General features: G+C 42.4%; 1 protein-coding gene across 12 annotated transcripts in view; it reads left to right on the top strand.

The window, feature by feature from the left end:
- LOC117763641 (unconventional myosin-IXAa-like) overlaps nt 1–13,929 on the top strand; it is a 147,408-nt gene that overhangs the window by 101,542 nt on the left and 31,937 nt on the right. For all 12 annotated transcript variants that reach the window (XM_034588916.1, XM_034588921.1, XM_034588926.1 and 9 more), the window contains 2 exons: nt 241–375; nt 12,617–12,738. In XM_034588916.1, coding sequence (XP_034444807.1) covers nt 241–375; nt 12,617–12,738 — 257 coding nt within the window. The remainder of the gene's footprint in view (nt 1–240; nt 376–12,616; nt 12,739–13,929) is intronic.

Here is a 13,929-nt window from a genome sequence, read left to right as displayed (position 1 = left end):
CTCCTTTAGATGGTGCATGTTAAAATGATTTATGATGACATGAATCTTACTGACACCCAGAGGTCAACTGTGTCACTGGAGCTCTAAAGGATGAGATTTTATAAGAAACAAAATAGAATTAATGATGATAAAGGATCAGTGATGTTTACAGTGTAAAACTCACCATAATGTTTATGATGAATAACAACATACATATTTCAAATATGGACAAAAAAATGAGCTTTGTGGTTTTCTTTATAGATCCTGTCCATAGGAGTCCTCGACATCTTTGGTTTTGAGGATTATGAGAGCAACAGCTTTGAACAGTTCTGCATCAACTTCGCCAACGAGCGACTCCAGCACTACTTCAACCAGCACATCTTCAAATTAGAACAGGTAGAGTGATATTTCTATATCCACTTTCCTTTTATCCCTTTCCTTTCCTTTCCTATCTTCTCCTTCCAGACAATGATTATTGTGCACTAGCTGATAACACATCATTGCATTTTGTGTTTCGCAGCCAGTGTGACAATGTTATCAACACGCAGACATTCATACATGAAGTGCTGCACTGTGCCTTGGTGTGTGATGACGTCAGTTGATGCACTGTCGTCACATTATTTTGGCAGCCACATTTTCTTAAAAATGCCTCGATGCTTTTGTTTGATTTCCTTGATGGAGTAAAGAATTGGTGCTGAGAGCTTCCTTTTCAAATGGAGGAAACAATAACTCCCCAGTTGGTTTGAGAAGCAGAAGATTTACATTGTGTGCAAGTGTGCACAGCAACAGTTTATACTCACACACAAGTGAACTGATGTCGGGTGAGCAGGCATGGATGGTCTTTTTACACTTGCAGTCTAAAAACCTTGTAAAAAGTAAGTTAGAAGATAGGGTTAGAAGATATGCAGTATCAGCGAATGCGTGGAAGAGCTCCTTGTAACGAAGAATACAAAATCAACTATTTGGGTTATTTTAGGTTTAAATCTGGAAGCTGAAGGACCTGAACGTGGTAGTTTGTCATCTTTGTTCTGAATTTTAAATCATATTTACAACATTCTAGCACCACAAATAATTCCTCGTGCTGCATGCAAGTAATTAAGACGATGATGTTGTTTTTACCCAGGCTGAGCTTACAGAAGCATCCGATGTGTTTGTGTGTCGATGTGCGTGTGTTGGTGTTTTTCTGCATGACAGAGCGAGAGAGAGAGAGAAAGGGAGGGAGCAGAGTCAGGATGGGCTGAATGAATGAATACGCATTTGACCCATTAAAGAAAAGTATCAATCATTTTGTGGTCATCAGTACTGATATTGTGGCAGTGGCAACAATCACATCAACGCATGGACACTCAGAAGCGTATGGACCTTAGATGAGCCGGTGTCAGTGGGTTTGTCTGCGTGTCAGCGAGTGGAGTCAGGCTGGACCGACTGAATGGATTCTCAAGGAGGTAGACCATTACATTAGCAAAATAAAACGACAAATTGTCGCAAAAAGCGCCCCCAAAAAACAACCAACTATGGGCCCAGCAAATCGCTGATAGAAGATTTATTCTTCCATTTTCCCAACCCTATCAGAACAAAGCTAAGCAGTTTGCAGAAAGCTTTAGTCTTGTTCTAGCAGTAGTCTTGCTGTTAACAACACAGGCCATGACTTGCAACATAAGGTTAAATTGGCCATCACTTTGTGTGATGATCTGCACCTCCACAGTCCTTTCCATTGTCGTCACTTTATCCTCTCTGAAGCACAACCACCTGCTTTCACCTTGAAACGCTCCATTTTACAAAGAGCCTTCCTCTCCCTCCCCGACTCTGCTCCTTACTCTTTTATCCTGCTAGTTTGATGTTTTCTTTCCTACGTTCATTCAATGCTAAAGTTTTATCTCAATCAGGTATTATCCGGAGAATTGGCTACAGAGTTTAACCACAGTTTGCCTTTCACAACTCAGCAGGAGGTTTTCTGCACAGATGCGTTCACAACAGCATCAAATCCTCCGCATTATTGGGGTGAGAGGTGGAGCAGTCGGGTGCAGCAGGCAGAGGCAGGAAGTGATACATTAATTCCACTGCGGAGATCACGTTTCTTGGGGATAAGACACCAGCATCAGCTCTTTTCTCCATAAACTCTCTTGACGTCTTCGCAGGTGTCTTCTACGTGTATGGCTGCGCTTTTCACCTGGATATATTTGATTTCTTCGCTTTTGCTCTCAGGGAATACAGTGGGGGATACCCTTCTGTGTTTTCACATCAAATTCTCCTTAATTGCTATGGACTTTATAATAGGAGGTAGGGCTGCATGATATTTGGAAAATGTCATAAAGTTGTTGAATGTTGACTAGCGATAAATATACAAATGCTTAAGTATACGGTGTTAAAGTCTTCCTGCTTTGGGTCCACTGCTTACATAGACCCTATACAGTGAGTAGCCGATGCAGACACTGAAAATGAAATGCATTATTTCCATTCCAACGAAATGGTTTTATTGAAAAGATTCTCCCTGGCTATGGACGCAGGGACCAGAGACAGCTCCACAGCCCGGCCAGCGCCACCAAGTCCGGGGCAGACACCCAGGGAGCCATGCCCAGCTCCACTAAGTTCGTTTACAGTGATCATTTGGGTTGTTTTCATCGATGTTTGGACCGTAAAAAAGTTATGTTTTACAGTTTTAGCGGCTCTGTCAGTAATTTACTGCTCCTCTCTGTGTCTCTATCATTCGCGTTGCACACTGCCAACCGCATCGAGCCAAACTGAGTGCGCCCTGCCATCTCCTCCGGATCTGCATACCTTGTCTACAAAATTTTGTTGTTGTTACCTTTCCCTCAGGTTCTGGGATTATAATAAAGAAGCTACGCAATTCTTTTATAGTAATCAACCGTTTACAGACATCAATTTGGCCCGGGACAAATGTGATCACTAGCAGTTTCTGCTGTACTAGAATTTTGTCGGGAGGAAATTTGACAGAGGCGGCTCGCACTTCTCTATGCAGGAAAAACCCTGGACAGGCCCGTAAATGATCTGAATATCTTTAGTTTATTAACTAGGGCACTAGGGCTCCATCTGATTGGCCTAATATATTGGCAAGCAGAGCCTGAATACATGGCAAGTGGAACACCATTTATCGCAGTTGAGCCGTCTTTTGCGATGCGTATATCGCGCATGTTGATATCGCCTTGACGTTACATTTTAGACATATTGTCCAGCCGTACTAGGACGTCAGTCAGAGAAGGTCTGCAGATAACCCAGAGCCTCTCACTCTGACTTTTGCGTTCGCGCATGCACCCCCTCCAGAGAAAATACCTGTATCTGAAAGTATCTGTGGAGTTCACTGCAATCCGGAAAGCTGCTTATGTGCAACCAGTGCTAATGAGTACAAGCACCAAGGCCTACTTCCATTACAGTGGAACAATACGAGAGAGATGTTGGAAAATCAAATCAAATTAGAGCTCAGGAGGGAATTAGAAATAAATTTTAGTGCTTCGCTGTTGAAGCGCTGCTGTTCTGCTCATGTCTGTTTAATTCTCATGTAATTAAGTTAAACAAAATAACTTCAAATAAGTGTGTGACTTTAGACAGCATGTCGCATTCTGGAATCAATAGTGAATTTTAATTGAAACTTGAAAATTGAACTTTCTACTCTATTCTACTCACTAAATATAACAAAAGATACTAATGACTGGTAATGACCTGCATCTAGAGGAATGTGAACAGCAGTAACAAACACACTTTGATTTCTCTTGGCAGATAATATGGTCAACATCTCAACATTGAAGATATACTGCACACTTACATTACAGTTTTGAGCTGTAAACTAAATTACATTACTGCTATAGAAATTTGTTAACACTGGTTTTAATATCCCATTTAACACCAAATTTATGAAAACAAATCTACCTTTATGAGTTGAAAATAACTCATAACGTCCCTAACCCCTGCCTGGGCGTCTTCTAGTCATGACATTTATACATATATATGAAATACCTAACATCCTCTTATCAAAGGTTGGCTTCCCCCTGACACCAGCGATACATTTTAAATGTGAATCTGGATAGCTGCACTCATTTTCAAATCTATGCTGCAACTAAACCTCTAAACCAGCACTTCGTCTACCATTCAGAGACGTCCACATCCTTCCTGCTGCTTCGGCCCTGGCTGTATTACACACACACTTTTGGGACAGAAGTCACGTGAAGTGGAGGGCTTCTGGACACCAGAGTTTCCTGGCAGCCAAGACCTCGGCCGTGACCACGTGCCGGTGGTTCGAATGGCTCGGAACAACTATGGTATAACCACCTTAGCACTGGCCTTCTGTGCTGGCAGTTTAAACCGTTGAGGATAGTCATGGTCTGGGCCATCAGGAAACTGCGTGGGCGACAGTCTTGTTTCAAAAGTCTGTGTACTGCTACTGGATAGATACCTTTAGCGCCAATTGGTATGTCGTGTGTGTGCGTGTGTGTAGGCCCGCCTCTCAATTTGTACTTTAAACATTGAACTAATCATCTGTCCATCCACCTCCACTGCTTAAAGCCTTGTTTGCCTCATCCCACCAGAGTCTGTGGTCTGTGTTCTGTCAGCATGGAACATGCCCCACTGTACATTACCCAACCTTCCTTATTTACTTGACGCTAATTTATTGTAATCTCTTATTTTAGCATAATGTTAGCTTCACCAAGCCTCAATAACTTCATTCTGAGAGGCCAACCCTATAATCAATGATTATGGCAATTTTGGATATGAGAAACATACACATCACTTCGGTGCTTGGCTGTAAGCTCCACACACCATGTGGAGGAGAAGCATATTATGACTGACAACACTTTATTCTTTACTTCAGTAGTACCAGACTTCAGACCATTTGCAAGCAACCAATCTGCAGGTTGATCATTCCCTTGAGTACTTTGTGCTGGATCGCCACGTCCCCCTGACATTATAGTGCAAACAGCGGTAATTATGTAGCTTGGTTAAGTTAGCACACGCACTAATCGGACTAATTGTGACTGAATGGCCTTGCTCTGTCTTCTTTTCATTTAATTTCTTCCCCATTGCTCTCACAATCACATGTGCTGATAAGAGAGACGTCAGCTCCTGCATCATAACCACCACCATCACCCCCTCCACTCAAAAGGCCTATTACTGAACCACTAATCCCTGACCAGCTATATTTTGTATTCATTATGCTCATTTATTCAGATACCAACTGCCAAACCACTTAATATTCTGCATGCGTGTTTTATTTTTTTCTCATAATCCATAGAACAAGCGAGGGAGCTTGGAAAGAGAGAGAGGGAGGCATTTTTGGGGGGAGATAATGAATCTCTATCAGTTGGACTGTGTCACAGTAGCTGTCACCTCTCATCTCCCTCTAACAGACCCCTGATAGGTCGTGGCAACCCAGCAAGGCGGGCCTGTAGCTGAGGGCTAACCAGTGTGAAAAAAAGAAAACAACGTTTCAGTAAACGAGTGCAGTGATGGGCCTTAAAACCTCGATGGAGATCACAAACAGCCGATCTGCCCACACTAATGGTTTTGTTATCTGTTTCTGACAGTCAGCCCTCAGGCCTTACACACACACACACACACACACACACACACACACACACACACACACACACACACACACACACACACACACACACACACAAAGAAACACACTCACACACACTGCACGTTGTAGCATGTACTCCTGCAGGTTGTGACTGTAAACATGTACGTTCAAACACTCTGTGGCCAATTCCTTTGTTTTTGTTGTACACTGTTATTGGAGTCTGATATGAAAAGACAAATATGAGACAAGAGCTCAGAATATCAGCTTTTATTTTCTCATATTTAGATCTAGATGGCATAGCACCTACTGTTTGAGCACAAGTCAGCAAAAATATTAAAATCTGTGACTGATGGGTGTTTCTTGTCTGTTGTTTAAACATTAAATAGCTCTGAATGTCTACTCCTGGTTAAAGCCTTGGGATTCACCTGTGAAGACTACACTTGTTGTCAGGATAAACAAACATGTAGACCAGTGTATTGTCTACAGGAGCATAGAAAGCCATTTTGGAATAGAGAAAAGATGGAAGATGAATTAAAGCCATGTACAATATCCTGACAAAGGAGGAAACTACTGGTGTACTGAGCAACAGACATGGAACAGGTCGGGCAGGGACAACAGCAGCAGTTGATAGCAAAAACATTGTGACATCACCAGCAACCTCCACAGGGGATTGGTCTACTCAGGAACCCGTCTAGAGATAGTTTGGAAGTGGTGGACCTGTTAAACCCTTAGCAATTTGTCTCCAAAGTAAAAGCACATGTTCATTTTGTTGCAACAATACTTTATATCGAGCTGAATTTCAGAGCTTTTATTTTGTATTTTACTTTATATTAACGTCCAGCACACAGACAATAAAAAGTGACAGTACATCGTAGAACAGTTTGGGGAGGACTCACTAATGACAAGGCACAGGCCAGGCAAACAGTCCATGCATTCCAAACAGGCAGTTTTGTAAACAGTTTTATTTTAGCCTTGTCTGTCATTTTGCATCAGCAGGTGCTCCTTGATGGATGTCTCTGTTTTGATCGGACCTCTTAAAGATTTGTTCCAATGTTTTGTTCAGCTAATAAGTGCCCAAAGTGCTGATGTGACGCTCGCCCTCACAGGGCCATGCCCAATAATGTATCAGCGGAGTTCACGTTTATTATCCTTGAATCACTGGGGTCATCCAAATCTTTGGCTCTCTGCCGCTGGTGAGTTTGTTTGACAAGACAACAGTTGAGATGGAGTTGAGCTCGAGGAGCCCCTGTGAGGCAGTTCGCTGTAGCCTCCTAATCGAGGACTGCCAGATCTCTGCTGATTTGTGTTTGTTTGAATAAGGTTGTCGGTTCATGCTACAGGCCCCCTGTGCCCTCACTTTGACGTCAGAAGGAGAGAAAGCTCTCCACACCTTGTCTGTTGCATTGTGTTGAGTCTTCAACTGCTGACCTCAGATCAGCCAGCGATCAGTTACCTTAAAAACGTTCCCAATCTGCGAAAGACTATCAAATCAAATGAGAATTACCACGCAGTAAGTTTTACCTTTATAGTTGATTCTTGATCTCAGAATTGTTGCTGTTTACAAAATGCAAGATCAACTTATTTAATCTGGACCTCTTGACCATGTTGGCTTAATGAGAAACACTTAAACACCATACAGGTATATTCATAGTTTCTACTATCCCGTTAATGTACTGGTAGCTGTTAAACCTGCTGGGCTCCTCCAGTGCTCATGTGTAACATATAAATATGACATACAAATATGTACATGTAAACAATGTTGAGTTTCATTTTAGAATGTCTGGTTTTAATATTCAGTTCACTTTACACACAAGATTTTCTAACATGGGGTCTTTTGACTCTAAATTGTTTGAATGAAGGAACTGCTGAAGCTCTATATGTAAAAATAATAATCTTTCTTTAACAACCTGCACAAGTGGTATCCTTTTCCTTTGCCACAAACTGGTCTCGTACATTTATAATGAAATTTGTTGTAGCAACAATAACGTTCATGTTTCTGATAAGTTTCCTTTAAATAGTTATTTTAAGATATAAAACGGGCTAAGACATCATAGTCTCTGGTACACTCCCACACTGGCTACCAAAGAAGAACAGAGAGGCTCAGATGACTTCATTCTCTGCACAGTACACTATTACTCCACTGTATCTTTACATAGAAAATAGTTGGCTGCTATATTATTGTTTAAACTCTTGTGCGTATATAACCTTTAAGTATGTTTTTTTGAGCTGTTAAAGACGTTGTGTGGTCTCCAGGACTCAAAGCAGAAATCAAAATCAATGAACATTAATTAAGTCAGTCTAACTTAGAACCCGTCACCGTTGCCTCCAGCCAATCAGGTGGTCTTATCAGCAGTGTGTGTTTACCTTCAGAACAGCAGCCAAAGCAAACAGGATCACTACAGGATCACTACAGCTACAGCCCTCATCTGGATGGAGGAGTCTGTGTGAGGACTATTTACACTGTACTTGTCCAATGGTGCTTGATTTCTCTCCTGCGTGAGTGTGGTTTATGAAAGGGAGACAATGCACGGCAGCCACCACCTTAGGCAAAGACTGTATCATATTCAACTCAGGAGATATCATCAAAACATGCGGCCAGGTTTACTTTCATAAGATAGAAGTGGGAGATTCCTGTTGCCTAATGTGACTGAGTTTATCCCAGCAGTAGATAAAAAGAAAGAAGGAATACAGAGATAGCAGGAGAGATGGAGAACTACACAAACCTCCCTCACACCTCCACACCAGGGCGTCGAGCCAAACACAGCTCAGGCCAGTTAAATGCTGCACTGCATTACGCAGCAGAGAACAGACGCAGAGTTGACTAATGGACAGAGGGGTGGCCACAAATCCTGACCAACCTCATCGACTGTAACAGAACTCCCTGCTTTCTTCAGAGGCTTTTATTGCTCACAGATTGGATTTAGACCTTGGCTTTGTCCATCTGTGGCTGTCTATTGTATGCCCCAATATCTGTTTAACATATGGATCTTTATGTTCTCTTTGCACACTTTAAAAGGTCAATTCACCCAAGTTACTTCTTAGTGATATCTAGCCATGCAGATAGTTTGGGATTTATTTGCCAAGGCCTAAACCTTCTGCCCCCACACAGATGTCATCAGCCGTATTCAGGCATGACCTCAACAGGAATTACAGAGATGGGTCCGGACTTTTTCCTCAGTTTGCCTTTACACAGCGCTTCCCGGCGCTTCGCTGCCGGTGTGAACAGCCCAATTGATTAACATGGGCGCGGAGAGGAGGCGGACAGCTTTTCGTGGCGTTTCGCGGCCCGGTGTGTCCCCGGGGTTGGAGGATGAATGTGTGACGTTACTGCATTGGTTAACATTGCATGTATCACGTCATGATAAATCAGCCTCTTGTGGCGCCCTCTCGGCATTTTGCGCCCTAGGCAGCCGCCTATGACAGGAACCGCCCCTGCTAGAGGGCCAGACAGAGAAAGTCCGCAGAGGCTCTCACATTTGTGTTCACACACACCTCTGGAGAAAGTCTGGAGGATCTCTGGAGTTCAGTGCAAACCTGAAAGCAGTTATAGAGCTTTGATTTGATGTTTATGATATGGAGTTGAAACAAAACCAACCAACGAACCAGCTCATGATTCCCTGTTGAATCCTGACATCCAGTCCCACCTCATTCCAAAGGTTCCAAAAATCTGAGCTCCAAATTGAGCTCTAAGGCTTTCGGCTACAACGTAGTTATACAACCTGCACTGTTGTGCTCTTGCTGTTGTCTTACTCTGGTCTTATCTGTTTTACATATCAAATGTTAAATAATTTGTTCAGCTCAGTCGCAGCAGCTAGTGTGATCAGGGGTCAAATTAAAATAATGTGAATCAGCTGTTTCGTAGGTGGTGGACAGTCTCACAGTCATTGTGCTGTTTGACTGGAGCGTAACTGAACCAGCATCTGTGAATGCTTCACATATTGAGTCAAAGCTTTGTAGCGGCTCTGTCTGCTGGGTCGACCTGTTTCCATAAATATGCATGTGTGTGCAGGAAAATCGCTGATGTGTTTGTGCGCCTCTCTCTTTAACCTTGTGTCTGCATCTTATTGTCTTTCTTCGACTCAACATGTCGCCACAAACTCTCTCTCAGACACAACAAAGTGAGCCAGATGAGCTGAGTCAGTCATCAGTCTGTGGAGAGTTAGACAAAAGCAAACGTATCAAACTTTTTCACAGCCCGGTTCTCGGTTCTGCCTCATCATCTCTGAGCACTGAATGAAACCAAACATGCCACATGTTCTGAACGCCTTGTCACTTATTATGCTAAGTCACATATAAAAGAGTGCTCTAGTTGCTGCTTTGAATTCTTTACCCCTGTCTCATAGTAGTAATTTCATGCATTTATAAACGGCATGCACACATGCACAGTCCTATCTACAGCTGGGTCAGTTCCAGTCATTTTACACATTCCTGTTCATGGAGATTGTTTTGTAACTTAAACTTGAAGAAGTGTCTCACCTCTGAAAACCTGGCCTCTGCATGGCATGATGGGAGCTCCTGTCGGAGTGTTTGTTTTGAAACGTCACAGAAATTGTGAGATTCAGTTTCTAGGAAGGTGTGGAGGAGAACTGGTTTCAGACTCTGGCAAGACGTTTGTTTGAGGCACACTAACATCTAAAGGGTGGCAATGTGGTCTGCACTGAAATTGTGAACGAGTATTTATGGTTCCCAGAGAAGGATCCCAAAGTGCACGTCTTTAAAAAACGTTTTCGTTAACGTTAACCTTCAGAGACAGTTTGCTATGAAACATTTGATATGGTATATTGGGAATCTGAATCCTTCGCATAGCTCTGTCTGTAGAGGTCCCTTTTTAAAACTATTTAAAGAACAACACTTTTCCCCTCCCAACTCAATAAACACATTCATAGGCTAATATGGAACAAAAATTGTATTTGAATGATGTAAAGCACATGGTGTTCATGGTGTGTCCAAGTGTCCAAATCCACTTTAGCTACTTTAGCAGCTATATAGAAGGTGGCTGCACCAGGGGCATATTGTTTGTACTTGTCTTCAAATGTTAAAGTAAGTGGGGGAAAAAAAGAAAATCCTGGATCCGCCCCTGATCCGGCACTGCACCAAGATGTAATGGGTTCTTCCCTGACCCATACCACATCCTTCCACCAAGTTCCCTGGAAACCAGGTCGTATTAGAGAACACTTCTCGGTTTCACTCAACATGTGAGCAAAGCCTCTCTGTGTGTGTGTGTGTGTGTGTGTGTGTGTGTGTGTGTGTGTGTGTGTGTGTGTGTGTGTGTGTGTGTGTGTGTGTGTGTGTGTGTGTGTGTGTGTGTGTGTGTGTGTGTGTGTGTGTGTGTGTGTGTGTGTGTGTGTGTGTGTGTGTACACGTGTTGTGCACCCGCCTATTAGCAAATATGCACTAACAAATGCACCTGACCGCCCCTCATTGTAAGATCAACAAACCCGTGGGTGCAAGTGTGTTGGCTATTTAAACAATGTGGACGGGAAAATGACAACTGTGTCTGAAGCTGTCAGAGACACTTGTGTTGCACTCGGCCTCCCTTTTTGCCTTGGTGTAAGATAGTGAGTAAGATACTCTACCCTGCAGCAGCCACAGAAGTGGGGAGGTATGACATCGGCAGTAACTTTGGTGTAATTCAACTTTTCAAACTCAATGGAAACACATACGATTTGGCTGGATACACCAGAACCAGAAATATTTCAGTTACAGAAGCTGACACATTAGATCCTCTCTCTTTTTTTCTGCCTTTCTATCTGATTGTTAAATGTATTGATAGAAATCATGACCTCATGTGCTAATGTGCATATGTTGCTATTGTAAATGCTGTTGATGCTGTTTAAAACAAAGGAATATGAATTCTGGCTGGATATCCATAACATTTTCTGTAGACAGCTGTGACCCCCAGAGGTTTGGCCTTATGGGTTTTTTTTGTAATCCCTCTTTGCTTCAGCGTGACCAACAGCATAACATATTCACTTCTATCAAAGGCAGTGAAAATGTTTATGATCCTCAGCGGAGCATTTTGACAGTGTTGCACACAAGATATGACATCATCTGAGAGGCAGATTGCGATAACATTTTTTTTAGCACACTGAAGCTTCTCAGAGAGATAAATCATTTTGTTTCCAATTACTCTCAGTATTTTTCATCTACTGTAAACAACTGGAGAGGCTCTCATTATAAAACAATGAGCAGTATCTTATTCTAAAGAATTATTATTATTCTTTAATCAGTTTTGTTATGTATTGGCCTGATGCACCTCCCTCCTTGTGTTCAGCTCGGCTCAGTGGATTGCTGGTGCTGACCCTCAGAGGGAGCTTTGCTGTGTGTGCATGCTCATTTTTAACCGGCCACCAGTAAGACACACTGTGACCTGCAAAGCTACTGGAGCAGGAACTGCTTACATACCTTTTTCAAACAGTAGCTTTCCAGGGAGAGGAGAACGTTAAACATGTACCACCCCTTCCACATTATTTATTTTACTTTCCATCCCAGCTGGCAGGGTATTACAACTAGTGTCTCTCACTGGTTTCTCCCTAAGGGGTAGTGGGTTCCTTGTGATCATTGGCCCCCGGGGGCACATAGACGTTACCATCTGACAGTGTTTTAACTGACAACCAACAAACAGCCAGGTGTGTTCATAGTGGGGATTCAGGTTGCCTGAAAGAATAAATCCTCTTTACATGGCTCACATCATGCTTTGTTGTCAAGTTAACAGGAGGTTCTCACTTGAACATTTTTGAATCTGTAACGTCCGGGCCACACTGGATGTGTGAGCAGTGCGTGTAAATACACCAGAAACCTCATTTAGCAGCCCAGGCATCAGTCCCATCCGTCTCTTCTCACTGTAACTTAGAACTTGCCCTTGACTTCCTGTCTGTCCCTGTGTTACTGCTTGGTGACAAACAATAGACTTTTGTGCTCCAGTTGTATGTGTGTTTGTGAAAATCACATGCTGTTGAGTCAATCTTATTTAGGGAAAGATTAAAAATAGTCAATAGGGTCAACTGTGGCTTTTTTCCTACTCTAACAGCTTCCACAGCAGTTCTGATTCATTCATGTTTGGTGTCTTAACTGACTCCTCTCTCTGTGTTTCCCCTGCAGGAGGAGTACAGGTCAGAGGGCATCACCTGGCACAACATCGACTACATCGACAACAGTGGCTGCATCAATCTCATCAGCAAGAAACCGACAGCTCTGTTCCACCTGCTGGATGAGGAGTGCAAGTACGCCATCTACTGCAGCTGATGCTTTAAGAAGCACCAGTTCACCACACACACTTGGTCTGAATGGGAGTTGTATATTTCTCATTAGGATTATATACACTTAATACACATTTAGGAGTTGTTGGGAAGAGCAGTCACCTGGCTGAGAAATTTTAACATTAAATTTGTAATTTTGTATGAAAATACGTTGTAATTTGTCACGAAAAACCTTGTCGTTTTAGGGAGGATTATCAGGAAATGTTGGGTAGAGGTCGACTGCAAGGCTCTCATTGGTTCGATCTGTGTGATATTCAAGGGGGATTTTTTTATTCTATTTAATATTTAATATTATGACTTTCTTCTCAATTACGACTATATTCTCCTAATATCACGACATTATTCTCGAAATCTCAAGAATTTTTATTATTATGGCCACAATACTCCATTGTAATTGTGCCAGAGCCTACGGTTGGACTGAGGGTAAATCCATCGCAAGATGATTTGCTGACCTGGTTACTTAACTTAAACAGAATTTGTAAATCAAATGAAATCAAACTTCAACTTGAAACCAACTTAGTCTGACCTTGAGTGTAGCAATTTATTTTTTATTCCTACACATCAGCACCTGTGAATGACAACTAAAAACACAGTTTTCATTTCTGCCTGACATTGTACCGTAAGAAAGAAAACTTTTAGAAAACTTTGTTTCAATTTAATCACCAATGCACAAATAGCATTTTTTCACCTCACTGGTGAATCTAAGAGACAAACTTCTCCCTCTGCATTCCTTATGATCATTAGTATGGTTGATACCAAAGCTTGGATTTCTACCAGGACTAAACTTTAACATAAAGAACATGCCGATTCCTCCATCAGCATCTCTGAAATCTGTTTAAATTATTTTTCTCCCTTCTCTATCTATTGTGAAACGCTCTCCTCCTGCAGGTCAGCACGCTGCTTCTTTGTCTCTCTCCTCCATAAATCAATTCCAGTGCTCTCCCACTCCCCTTGCGTAAAAACACATCAAGCAGTACACACGCAGCCATATTTATCTGCGTTAGCTGTCATCATACTTGCCACTTAGCATAACTGGTTCATCTGGATCTAATAACGCCTGGAATGGAAGAAATGGTGTGTACAGTATGTTTGTGTGTGTGTGTGGAGGGGGGGGGGAAACCACTTTTGTAGAATTAGGGTCAAAGGAGATCTCTA

The sequence above is a fragment of the Hippoglossus hippoglossus genome, chromosome 6 (genome assembly GCF_009819705.1).
Source record: "Hippoglossus hippoglossus isolate fHipHip1 chromosome 6, fHipHip1.pri, whole genome shotgun sequence".
Taxonomy (NCBI): domain Eukaryota; kingdom Metazoa; phylum Chordata; class Actinopteri; order Pleuronectiformes; family Pleuronectidae; genus Hippoglossus; species Hippoglossus hippoglossus.
The sequence above is the reverse complement of the archived record's forward strand: the minus strand, read 5'-3'. Positions and strand labels throughout refer to the sequence as shown.